Below are 13005 nucleotides of genomic sequence, written 5' to 3' on the forward strand. Positions count from 1 at the left end.
CATTTTCCTGCACCTGCAAATTGAACAGCAATGACAGCAGCTTCAACCTTCTCAATTAGATTGGCATATTAGTCATGAATCTTATTCACTCAATAGATATTTAAACCTTTGTGTTTTAAGTAAACATTCAGGCATTATATTTAGTTAAAACACTGCCTGTGAAAGAATAAGTTGCTCCACTTGTTCTATCACAAAGAATTTTAAATTGTACCTTCAGAATGGATTATCTAATTGTAATTGTGCAAAAGAACCAGAATATAAATTGTCTCTTTTCTAATAAAATGTAACACTGAAGTCAAGATTACTAGTATTTTAATAAACTATTTCAAAATTAAAATGTATTCTTTTTCACAACTAGAAGGAAATCAAATGTTTCCTTTAACCCCCAACCTAATGAAATGTGAAATATTGGTTTCTCCACTTGTTGATATAATATAAATGAGTAACATTTTGTTCAAGAATATAAAAAAGATCCATACCTTATCTGTTAGTCCTTGCCTCACGCTGCAATGACAAGGCCTGCAGGCTTTCTTCATCCATATCCAGGTTGAGGTTTTCAAGGTAGTGTTTTACCCTCCGAGCCATCTGTCCATCTTTATAGAGTTCCCTTGCATCAAGAAACGAGCTGCAACATAAATGTTTCCTGTGTCCGCCTGTCTGCATCACATCCATCACAGCAGCATTTGTACTGCCATGGCTAAGCAACCTGCCACAGGGGAAAGAGAGAGAGATGCCATTGATTTCAGCATGGAAGGTCAGGTTCAGGTCAGTCTTGTTCAAGCTCAAAATAACACATGCTTCATTCCAGTAAGTCAGACAGACTAAAATAAAAGAAAAGGAATGAAGAATGAAAGAAAGATAAAAAACCAGCAACTACTCTGCAGATAACCCTCTCCTGCTTCAAGTTGGCAATCAACCTTTACACTACTATAAGCACGTATGTTCTTATTTCTGCCCAATAGTTACTTCTCAGCAGAAGAGTTGGAGCAGGAGTCAAAGGTCATGATGTTAAACAGTAGTTGTAATAAATCCTGACAATATTAAAAAGAAAATTGTCTCGATATTTCTCTACACCACTTTATGATCAGCAGGAAGGTAGACTCTCTTCTCCTCCCAAAGAATGGAATGTTTTCCTCTACATAAGATTGAAAAACAAATAACAAAAATCACTCCCATCACCTAAACAATGTCAGAATGTCAGATTCCTATGAGTAGATAAAGATCGTCCAATACGAGACCAGAGCACAAGAACTGAAAAATGTCAAAGCCAGAAGGAAGCAGCAGAAAGAGAAAATGCAAAATGGCAAAAAACATCCTTGGCACCTGCAGTAACCACCACTTACCCAGACTTTTCCATTTCTTCCTCCTGTAAGTGATAGCCCTGAATATTGAAGCGTGGGTTTCGGAAGAAAGACAGACAAAAATCCCAGGCGATTTTGTATTTAAATTAGCCATGCGACGATGGGCACGGAGAACACGTGGGATCATGTGGCGGGGGCGGCCTTTCATTGGTGGAACCCACCGTCACTGCCCCAAGCACCATGATCGCCACAGATATAAAACATTCTGTGCTTGCAGCCTCAAGGATTAACAGCCTTCTTTTCATGTAAGTATCTTCAGACCAACTTAAGTTGAAGCTTCTACTTAAATCAAAATCACCACCAACTTCATATCATTTATTTTTCCTACCGTCAAAGTGAATCACATGGCAGCCAGCAGGCAGCGTCCTGCTCCACGGTTCAGTGATGACTCCCAGCAGGTTTTCTTCTAGGCCGTCAGGGAAAGGCGGGAGGTCCTCTTCCTTGCAGATGGAGTCCGATGAAGTGCCTCACCAAGGCAGCCTGGATGGAGGTAGCAGAGGAGATCGCGAACTGTGAGGTAACTCTTAAGAACATGGGTGTAGTGAATCAATGATTTGTTCAGATCAGCAAGTATAACTGGTCCTGGCGAGACTGCTCCTTTGATTTGATCCATGGCTCTGTGTCTTTAAGGTAGAGGGTATGCAAGGAATGCAGCCAAATACATCAGCAGCCTTGGTCCCAACTACTAAATGATGAAGATTGACATTGTTTATCTGATTGGATATGTCGTGCGAAAGCCAATGCAGGATGAGTGATGTTGATGCATATATGCAATGGTAGTGATGCAACATTTGCCATGTCACAAGCTGATGGTCACAACACAGACATGTCCCAGCATCTGAGGGAATACGTGCCAGTCGGATCCCTTGATACTCGGAGGACTGCTGGGGACCAGGCCCCCGCTCAGCCCTATGGTTATGATGATCCTCTGTTTGTTGCTATGAGAAGTCTGCTGGATATGCAGCAAAGCCATGTGGAAAATATGTCGGAGATGCCTAAGATCATGCGTGGCTTTGTGCATGCCATGGAGGAGCCTATGCAAGTCATGACGTCTGCCATGTCCCAGGCATTTAAGCATAACGCTTCCTCAGTCGAGAGTCTGGTGAGCTCTGTGGTGCGTCTGGTTGACCACTCAAGTCATATGCGATCTGACCTGCACTCCATCGATGTTGCCATGGGCTCCATGTAGCAGAGTCTAAGTGAGAGGGGTACAGGGAACCTGGACCTCCCTCCAGGTGCTCCTTCCTCTCAGGGAGACAGACAGGTGCCATTGTGCACCCAGATGGAGGAGGAGCACATGCCAGCTGCCCCGGGGCCTTCCGCTCAGGACACCCCAGCACACGCAGTGTCTCATCCTCCCCCACCCCCCCAACCCCCCCCGACTTGACCACCTCACCTCCAGCAGACGAGCACATGGGGGAGACTCAAGCACTATTGCTGCAGACCCCCAGTAGGATGGAGCCATCAAAGCTCTGTTCCTTCAGAGGACACCTGCCCCACTCATCCACAGCACCGGGACAGTGCACTGAACAGACTGCCTCCACCTCAGCTGCTAATGTCAGAGTAGCACAAGGACGTAGTGGCAGGAAAAGAAAATTGAAACAGTTCTGAGCACAAAGGTGTCACGGGTGATGTTGAAATGTTCATGAATGCAAAGATGTATTGAAACCTTTTTATTTCTTGCAAACTTTGATCCACTGTCAGTAATACTTTGAGTGGTTACAGATGGATAGAAAGAAGTTTATGGAGGCCTATGGCAGGAACACAATGATGCTTGCAAAGCATCTCAAGAAATATCCTGTGTCCATATCTCATTGGGCTTTGAGCCTTCACTTTTCAATGATGGCTGTTTTCCTATCGATGACTGATAACTTTTTCGAACCCTGTCATTTGCTTTCTACGGTCATAACTTAACGCTGATCGCAAACATTCCTTTCAGGTGAAGCAGCGATTTACTTGAACTCAAAGTTCAGTCCGGCAGGCTGTAGTGTGCCTAATGGGATAATGAGATGCTGTTCCTCGAGCTTGCGTTCATGTTCAGTGGAGCACTGCAGCAAGCCCACGATAGAGATGTGAGCATGAGAGCAGGGGGGAGTGTTGAAATGGCAAGCAACCGGAAGCTCAGGGTCCTGCTTGCAGACTGAACGGAGGTGTTCCGCAAAGCGCTCACCCAGTCTGCGTTTGGTCTCCCCAATGTAGAGGAGACCACATTGTGAGCAGTGAATACAGTATACTACATTGAAAGAAGTACAAGTAAATCACTGCTTCACCTGAAAGGAGTGTTTGGGGCCTGGGATAGTGAGTTTATTTCATTTCATTGTAGTTTGTTCAGTTTGCTTACCCACTGTTTTTTTTCATGTTCGTACTTGCTGCTGCTCAATCTTCAGTTCGTTAACACCCTATCTGTACTAATGCTTTGTCTTTCAACACACCATTAACATATTGTTTGCCTTTGCTCCATGACCTCTTGGTCAGCTATGTGGCCTTGTCCAATCTACACCTTCTCCTTTGTTATCTCTTGCCCCACCCCCGGCTCACTTGCTTATAACCTTTGACATTTCTAATATTTGCTAGTTGCGAAGAAGGGTCACTGACCCGAAACGTTAACTCTGCTTCTCTTTCCACAGATGCTGCCAGACCTGCTGAGTGGCATTTCTTGTTTTTATTTCAGATTTCCAGCATCTGCAGTATTTTGCTTTTATTGTACTTGGAGGTTTTGTTTTGCCATTATTCTCCACAAAGACCAAGTAAATGCAGAAAACATTCTGTCCATTGTAGTTGCAATCATATATCAATGGGAACAGAACCTCTAATAACTAGAACACACAGATCCATCTCAAACCTGGATTTCTACGATCCTTACAGGTACATACCAGATACTTATCTCAATATATCATTTGAATGAGAGTCTAAAGCTCTGTTAAATATGCTATATTTCTTTATAATATAAAATAATGTACTTTTTTAGTAGTTCAGGTTGAATTTTCAATTACTTCTGCTGATGGGTTAGATTTTTAACTTGACGACGCAGAGTAAAATTGACAGAGTGGATTGCCTCCCCAGTATAGAAACTGTAGATTTTTATTTTTGTTAGCAGCAAGTTGAAAATCCACCCCTAAATTCAAAGTCTGTTCAACTTAAAATATCTGTTCAACTTAAAATATTTGAGACAATACTGCTTGTCGAAAGTGTCTTATTTTGATTTAATTCTCGCCCAAATACTTTTAAAATATCATCTGCTAATGGGCAGTCTTACATCAAAAGCAACCAAATGCACAAGGACCACTGATTGGCCCAACAGGAAATCTAAAATTTACATTATTGCAGTAATTACTGATAAAGGTAGTAATGGGAAAAGTAAGATTCATCTGAAAAAGTAAAATTTACTTGGGTTGGAAACAATGAAATAGTGATCACAATATCAGACATCTTGCTTTCTGTGAAAACCTGATCTTGGGTGGCACAGTGGCGCAGTGGTTAGCAGTGCAACCTCACAGCTCCAGTGACCCGGGTTCGATTCCGGGTACTGCCTGTGCGGAGTTTGCAAGTTCTCCTTGTGACCGCGTGGGTTTCCACCGGGTGTTCTGGTTTCCTCCCACAGCCAAAGACTTGCAGGTTGGTAGGTAAATTGGCTGTTATAAATTGCCCCTAGTGTAGGTAGGGGAATTGAGGGGATGTAGTAGGAATATGGGATTAATGTAGGATTAGTATAAATGGCTGGTTGATGGTCAGCATAGACTTGGTGGGCTGAAGGGCCTGTTTCAGTGCTGTATTTCTAGATAAATAAAATTACTTTATCAAATGGTCTGCAACTGAAATGCCTGATAGACAGTATACAGAGCCGCTTACAAAACCAGTGTTAGAAATCAATAATCTTCATCTTCCTATTTATTAATTGTCTGGTTTGTTTAGCAAAGTGATTTGGTCACCACAATGGAAAGAACAATAGGGAAAAATCACAATTATAACAAGCCTAATTGTTCATTTTAAACCAGCAGATGCATTTTAATTTTTTTGAAAACAATGCACCTGTTAGTTTGTTTCATGAAATTCCTTGATGATACACATAGATGTTCTTTATCATACTTTATTTTAAAAGAGGACGCACTTCACTGGAAATATGAGTGCAGGGACTCTATGGGAGGGTTTTGGTTTATTCAAGCTACTACAGCTTTTTTTTGTTCCTAATTTCAATTTGGCTCCATCATGGGATGACGAACTCAAGTTGAGTCAGTGCTTCTGACTTTGGAAAACTAAAGCAGTGAATGTACGAAATACATGACTGTACAGAACTTCTTCACTTATAGTAACAAATAGTAACCATTTGATGCTTTTATTTAGCTCTTGTTCCTGCTCCTATGTCCCTATGTTTCTATTCTAAATACAAATGACATAAGGGGATATGAGGATAGCGTGGGAAAAAGGCATTGAAGTGGATTATCAGCCACGATCATATTGAATGGCGGGGCAGGTTCAATGGGCTGAATGGCCTACTCCTGCTCCTATTCTTATTCTAATTTATTCTAAATTACTATAAAATATGAGACTTCTTCACCCTGCTTGTGTCAGGCCTTTGAAGAGCATTGCACTGCAGAAAGAAAAAGAGACATTTCCAAACACCGATTGTAAAACATTGTATACCTGACATTTAACACCAAAAACATACACTGGCAACATAACTATGATTAGATAATAACTAACACAATAACACTGCTTTTTGTGCTAGGTTATGCAATTCTTCGTTCTGTGGTATCAGGCAGGTTATTTCAATGGAAAGCAAGTTATTTTGTATCCTCAGAGTACCATTGCTGCTGGGTTTTCTGGATTGAAACAATCTGAATTGTGCTTATTCTTTTAACAAAAAGCATCTTGTTCACAGCCATCCCTATCTAAGAAGGTACTTTATTATCTACAATGAATAATTTAATGAGCTCAGATTACACCACTATGGATTCTATCATTCTGTGAATAGATAACACTAACCTTGTTCTGAATGTAACATCAGGATCCACATTCGCTGAAGCCATCCGACCAATATGACGAATTTCGTTGGCAATCACCCGCAACTTTTCATAATTTATCACGCCGTCCACTTTGGAGTCATTACCTAAGAGGATTTAAAAAACACTATTGACAAGGACAGCTAAACATATTGCTATTTTGCAATAAAATGTTTAATTACCTTCTAGAGAACCCCAGGTGAAGGACCAAGATCCCATTAAGGTTGTAAAGGTAAATCAGGAAGTAATGAATTGATGACACCAAGCTTGAGTTGTTTTAAATGTCTGAAGATTGCAGCAGGAAGGAAAGACTGAGTAAGATACAGAATTCCAAAGAATTCCAAAGTATTAAAATTCTGAGAAGGGATGAGTCAGATTATGAGACTACACAATGAGTATTAATTTCAATACTAGGAATGTTGGTAGGAGGAAGACTGCACTCACTGTAAATTGGGGCAGAACTATTAATAGTTAGCAGCTATGCTAACCTACAATAACATTGTAATTGTTGTGACCAAGGCGGGAGTAATGCATTATTAATTCAGTCCAACTACTCCACAGGTCACAGCATATCAAGAAAGTTTTCCACCTACAAAAGAATAGCCAAATTAGATACTCTATTTGTCCCCCAGAATAAAGCACACAAAACCAGGTTTCTTGAAACGACAACAACATTAACTACTTATTATAAAAGAAATAATAAGTCTTAAACAATAATTAGATAAATCAATATGTGAAAAGATTTTTTATTACACGCGGCGGCTCATTTAAATAGAGGGGGCGGAGCAGTCGCCCCCTCTGCATCATCAGGGGTGGCCACTGTGTCCCTGGCAATGGCGTCTGGCACCACCACACAGGCACCGGCGTCATTTTTAAAGGGCTTCAAGCCCTTCAGTAACATTTTAATATTTAAAGGTTCCGGTCTCTGGAAATAAAAATAAAATTTCATTTCAATTCTAAATCCCATCTCCCACCCCCCAATGGGTAATTTATATATGAAATGCCCTCTCCCCTATCATAAACTTGTATTGATATCCTAAACATTCCCCCCAGAAATGTGTTCCCTTTGACCCTCAACCCCTTCCCACTATCCCCACAGCCAATAAAAAATTTGTGCCCCATTCCCCCACCCTTCCCACCCTGAAAATGTTATTCTTCCCCCGTTCCCACCAGGTTCTCACCTCAGAACTCCGTACGGCGTTCCGAAGGCGCGCGAGCTGCCTTCGGCAGCCGTAAAATCGGCGTGGGACAGCCACCAAAAGTAAGTTCATTTACATTAATTTTTGTTAATTTAAATATTTAGATGAAGGTGATGGTGGTGCTGCTGACCGGAGTCTCCCCACTGCCAGGAATATGCGGCGGGCCCTTCTCGATGTCGGGGGTTGAGGTTCAGCCTCTCTCCACAGAACTTTACAGGCCCGTCGCCACAACCCATGGTGTTGAAGGGCTGGTAAAATTCAGCCCAATGTATTTAAATGGTAATAATCATTGAGAAATCATAAGAATGGTGTGAAAAGAATAGCGACACTTTAAGGAGAGCAAACTCTAAAAATGAAGCCACAGTCATTTTTTTTACACAGACCTACCTTCATGCAGGAATGTCAGATCTTTCTTGATGACTGGGAAGGCAGGAATAATGGGATACTGCAGGTTCTGATTGTTCAAAAGATTGCGGTATTTTGCCATATTCCTGGAAGGTTCCAAGAGGTCCTGAAGATCCTGAAATATCTTCTGATACTTGAATGATAATTTTTTCCAAGTATTCTGCAGTCTTGCCACTGGTGCTAGATATAGACCACTAGGTTTTGTGCAAAGACAAAAAGATACAATAAATATTACTTACAACAAAATTTAAAGAGGTCTTTTAAGAAGTGTAATCACCAACTTAACTGGAAATTTTGACATCTTTCATTCTTTTAAGCAAATGTTTGTTTCTCCCTTTTTTTATAAGAACTATTGAATGTTTGACATTATAGGTTGAAATGAAGATCATGGGTAAGATTCAGTTCACAATATCCGTGAGCAATACCAGTCAACAAAAGGTGTAGCACACATTTAGCAATATAGACTGTGACCACATCCTGCAGAGTACCTTTATAAGAGAATAAGATCTACAGCACAACTTATACTGTTATAATTTCATATTTTCCAAGATTGATTACAATAAATGTTGCATTGGTCTGAGTTTAAAGCAGAAATATATTCTTTCAAGCAGCTCTAGTTTCAATATTGTTAACAATTATTACGGCCGATCACCGACCAGAAATTAGCCAAATTGAACACTTTATTTAACCCCCAGAATAAAACACACCAAACCAGGTTTCTTCAAACAACAAATTAAATATTTATTAATAAACTAAATCAAAACAATACTAATTTATTTAGAGATACAGCACTGAAACAGGCCCTTCGGCCCACCGAGTCTGTGCCGACCAACAACCACCCATTTATGCTAACCCTACAGTAATCCCATATTCCCTACCTACACTAGGGGCAATTTATAACAGCCAATTTACCTATCACCTGCAAGTCTTTGGATGTGGGAGGAAACCGGAGCACCCAGAGAAAACCCACGCAGACACAGGGAGAACTTGCAAACTCCGCACAGGCAGTACCCAGAATCGAACCCGGGTCCCTGGAGCTTTTTTTTTTTAGAACATTACAGCGCAGTACAGGCCCTTCGGCCCTCGATGTTGCGCCGACCTGTGAAAACATCTGACCTACACTATTCCATTTTCATCCATATGTCTATCCAATGACCACTTAAATGCCCTTAAAGTTGGCGAGTCTACTACTGTTGCAGGCAGGGCGTTCCACGCCCCTACTACTGTGAGGCTGCGGTGCTAACCACTGCGCCACTGTGCCGCCCGGATAAGATAAATGTATGTCTGAAAAGACTTTATAACTTCTTATTCTTCCTAACCCTCATGCACACACACACTGGGCTGGACTTTATGTCTGGCGGAAGGGAGCTGGCCACCGACTGAAAAGTCGGTGGCGAACCCGCTTCCGCCCGGCCCGGGAATCCGACCCGCATTTTACGGGTCCCCGGGCTTTAATTGTTCCGAGGCGGGACTTCCCCCCACTTGAGGCAGGAAGTCCCGCTTCATTGAGCTGCCGGACAATCATTGGGCCAGCAGCTCTTCGTCCAATTAGCGCCACTGGGAGCGGTGGCCACTGCTGGAACTGCAGTCCAGCTGAGGACATGGAGCCAGGACTACAGCTAAGTTTGGTTTCCCTCGCCTGTGTGATTGGTCGCGTCCCGGCGAGGCAAGGGTAGTCATGTGGGGGGAAGGGGGGTGGGCGTCTCAGGTCCTGGGGGTGGTTGGGGAAGTGGAGACAGCCCTCAATCAGGCACCATGTGTCTGTTTGTCCGCACCCCCCCTCCACCACCACCACGATGCACTGAGGTTTCACTGGGCATCCTTTCACATCTCCCTTACACCCGCTTGCCATGGGTAAAATCCCTGTGGAGGAGGACAAAGGCCCTAAAGTGGTCGTTAGGTGCCACTGAAGGGTCTCAATTGGTCTGGGGCGGTGGCCCATTTCTCGCCCACCACCAGCCACATAAAGTGAGGCAGAGGAGCGAGCGGGTTGGGAAGGCCTCCTGGAGCCTCCCGGTCAATTTTACGCCACTCCCCCACACCGCAACCATCTGGCTAGGTGGGGTGGTGGAAAATTCTGGCCATACAATCAGAAACCAACACTCAAGCGGTTCTAAAATGCTGTTTTAAAAATTAGAGCTGTTTCTTAGGAATAATAAAACAAGTGGGTTGTAAGTCTTGGTGGGTTACATTCCCGATTCGGTGAGGTATCCCAGAGTCAAATGGTCAGATGCCACTCGAACTCTCCAGGCGAGTTTGATAAACAGTCTGTATTGGATAGGCATTCACGGTACTTTGGCTGCAGTAGGTGTCACACAGATCTTTCAACAAGAAGTATAACAACAGATCTCTTTAGATTTTGAATTAGCAGTCTATCAGTAGAAACTTTACTGAGTTTCCAGAACTCTCAGAAATACAAAAGGCAACAAAAAGTCATTCCTGAGGCAGAGACTTCTTGGAGACTGGAAGTAAAAAGGAATTTGCTACCCCCAGTAAGGCAAATATTCCTTTCTGAGGGTCTTTTCCTCTTTAGGTGAAACACAGCCTGTAGGCCTATGTAGATTTTATGTTGAGTGAGACAAATTCTTCCTTTCCTTCAGGAGAGCATGCTTTGCTGGTCTGCCAGTTCAAACCAGTTCTAGCAAGTCTTTACACACAGTCAAACTGATACAATATGGCATGTGATCTCTCTTTTCCTGTTGCTTAGGAAACTGGCTTGCAACTCACACTCTGTTCCCAGAGAATATAAAAACTATTCTCAGTCTTAAAGGCACACAGACGCCCTTTATTTTTTTTTAAAAAAACACTTCCATGACAAGATTAATAGAAAATAGTGTAAAAATCACTTTCTATTTCCACATATAATTAAGAATGCATTTTAAAATGACAGTTCCTGTTGCAGGTTTCTTCTACAAATATGTAGAGATAGCATGTAGTAGATCTTAAAAATGTTTAGTAAATGAGCAATAAAGCATGACTCATTTTCCACTTGCGTCCTCCCTCTTCCTCATTTTTACATTCTCGCTAATCCCCTCCTGCTCTTGTTTCTATCCTTACTCATTACTGAGCTAACTGCACCATTCCTCCCACCTTTCAGAATCTTCTTCCTGTTAAATTCAATAAAGCCTTGCAAGGTTTACAAATGATCACATAAACTACTGAGTGAAATTGAAAATAAATATCCCTGGATGCCAGTAAAGCACGAAAGAGGATTTTTGAGAAAAATGCAACTTCTCTGAATACAGCAATAAGAGGCCTCGTGCTCCTGTTCAACACCCACCTCATTAAGTGCTACTCTGAGACTGTTATGGATTTCAGTTCAAGCCAACATGAGCCTTTGCTCAGTTTTATATCCTGTACATAAAGTAATTGCTGTGTAATGATAAAACATCTGAACATAATTTGAATTCCCCTTGCCAGCTTGAATGGAAACACACAAGGGTTTCCTCTCATATTTCAGCTTTAAAGCATCTCCCTACCTTTATACTTTTATATTGTGTACCAAGTTTTCCATAGTGTATACTGTGTTTTGTGTTTTCTAAGAATCGGGATTTGATTTTCCTTCTGTCCGAGCATCCTTTTGGAAGCATGTGTGTTTGGCCTTTTTCATTATTTGTCTTCTATTTAAAGCTCAACATTGATCTATAAAACTCTAGGAGAAAGTTCTCATCCTAGTGTTTATTAACCCTCCACAGTCTCACCTCTCCTGAATATCTTCCAGCCATATAAAACCTTCATCCCATCCCCCCACCCCCACCAAGAACGATGCATTCTTCTGAAATTAACCCTATGTACAATCCTCCCCTACTTTTGCTTTAACATTGGTGGCCATGCTTTCAGTCATCTAGACCCTACGTTCCGGAATTCCCTCTCTAAACCTCTCTACTTCTCCACATCCTTCTCATCCTTTTAGAATCTCTTTAAAACTTGCCTCTTTGATTAAGCTATTAGTTACACTTCCTAATTCCTTCTTTGGCTTGGCATCATTCTTTTAATTGATCCTCAGGATGTGGGAAGCAGCAAGATAACTATTTATTGCCCATTTGTAGATGAGAAAGTGCAGTTGGTCTATGTCTGGAGTGACATAATGGCCAGCCTGCATGAGGGTGGCAGGTTTCCTTCCGATTACGTTTTGGTGAAGTGTCTTGGGATGTTTTTCCATATTAAAGCACAATATTAATGTTAGTTATTTTGCTGTAAAATTTGTCTCCACAGTCCCTGCTGCTATACACCTCATCATATTTCAACCATCATAAACTTCTCTGCTGCATGGTAGATGTTTCAACACCACATGGCTCAATACTGAGTTAACAATCCCAAACCCAAAGGTAGTTGGAGTAGTGATATATGTTTGCTAAATTTTGTGATACAAAGTTAGATTGTCTACTATAATTGAACATTTATTGTACTTGCATTCCATTTACAGCAAACGGTGATTAGAAACTTATACCCATGATCAGAGTTTAGTTGTTCCTACAATGACTGCAATAATTAAAAGTGAATGCATATAATTTTTAGAGGTAAAAGTTGATTTCACTGCTAAATATTTTTTACCTGATAATTGCAAACATGGAGTTAAAGTTGTTGCAATTTTTACAGTGCAGTGCCACCTTGATGAAATGTTTAATTATCTTTGCCCTTTTCCGTTTGTTTGGCTCTCGCAGTACTTCTGTTGCAACCCAGAATGCTTCTTGATTGAAAATCCTTTCAAACTTGACCAGGTTTTGACATTCACTCTTTGACTTCAGCTGGAACAAGTCATCAACATATTCCGTGGGTGCAATATTGTGGAATAATTCTAAATTCCTTAGGGAGAGCTGGATGGCAATTTCCTTCGGGCTCAGTTGTAGCACTGTCACCTGACTCTCATGAAGCAATTGTTCAGCGTCTTTATCTGAGCACAGGATCTCTGTCACATTGTTTTTCTTCAGATAGTATCTTATGAAGGAAAAAATAATCAATGTTACATTAACTGAGGAAAAGGACGCAGCAACAACACCGAGTTTGAATTCCATGAGAGGCAGGCCCATGAAAAAAAAA

The 13005-nt window shown here is 41.6% G+C and overlaps 1 protein-coding gene across 1 annotated transcript in view; it reads right to left on the reverse strand.

The window, feature by feature from the left end:
• Nucleotides 1-480: 480 nt before the first annotated feature.
• The window catches only part of LOC137371310 (rap guanine nucleotide exchange factor 2-like), a 55708-nt gene continuing 43183 nt past the window's right edge, over nucleotides 481-13005 (reverse strand). Inside the window, exons 12-15 of the mRNA XM_068033721.1 lie at nucleotides 12520-12903; nucleotides 7948-8159; nucleotides 6345-6468; nucleotides 481-706 (exon numbers count right to left, since the gene is read on the reverse strand). Coding sequence (XP_067889822.1) covers nucleotides 481-706; nucleotides 6345-6468; nucleotides 7948-8159; nucleotides 12520-12903 — 946 coding nt within the window. The remainder of the gene's footprint in view (nucleotides 707-6344; nucleotides 6469-7947; nucleotides 8160-12519; nucleotides 12904-13005) is intronic.

Source organism: Heterodontus francisci, chromosome 1 (assembly GCF_036365525.1).
Source record: "Heterodontus francisci isolate sHetFra1 chromosome 1, sHetFra1.hap1, whole genome shotgun sequence".
Lineage (NCBI taxonomy): Eukaryota > Metazoa > Chordata > Chondrichthyes > Heterodontiformes > Heterodontidae > Heterodontus > Heterodontus francisci.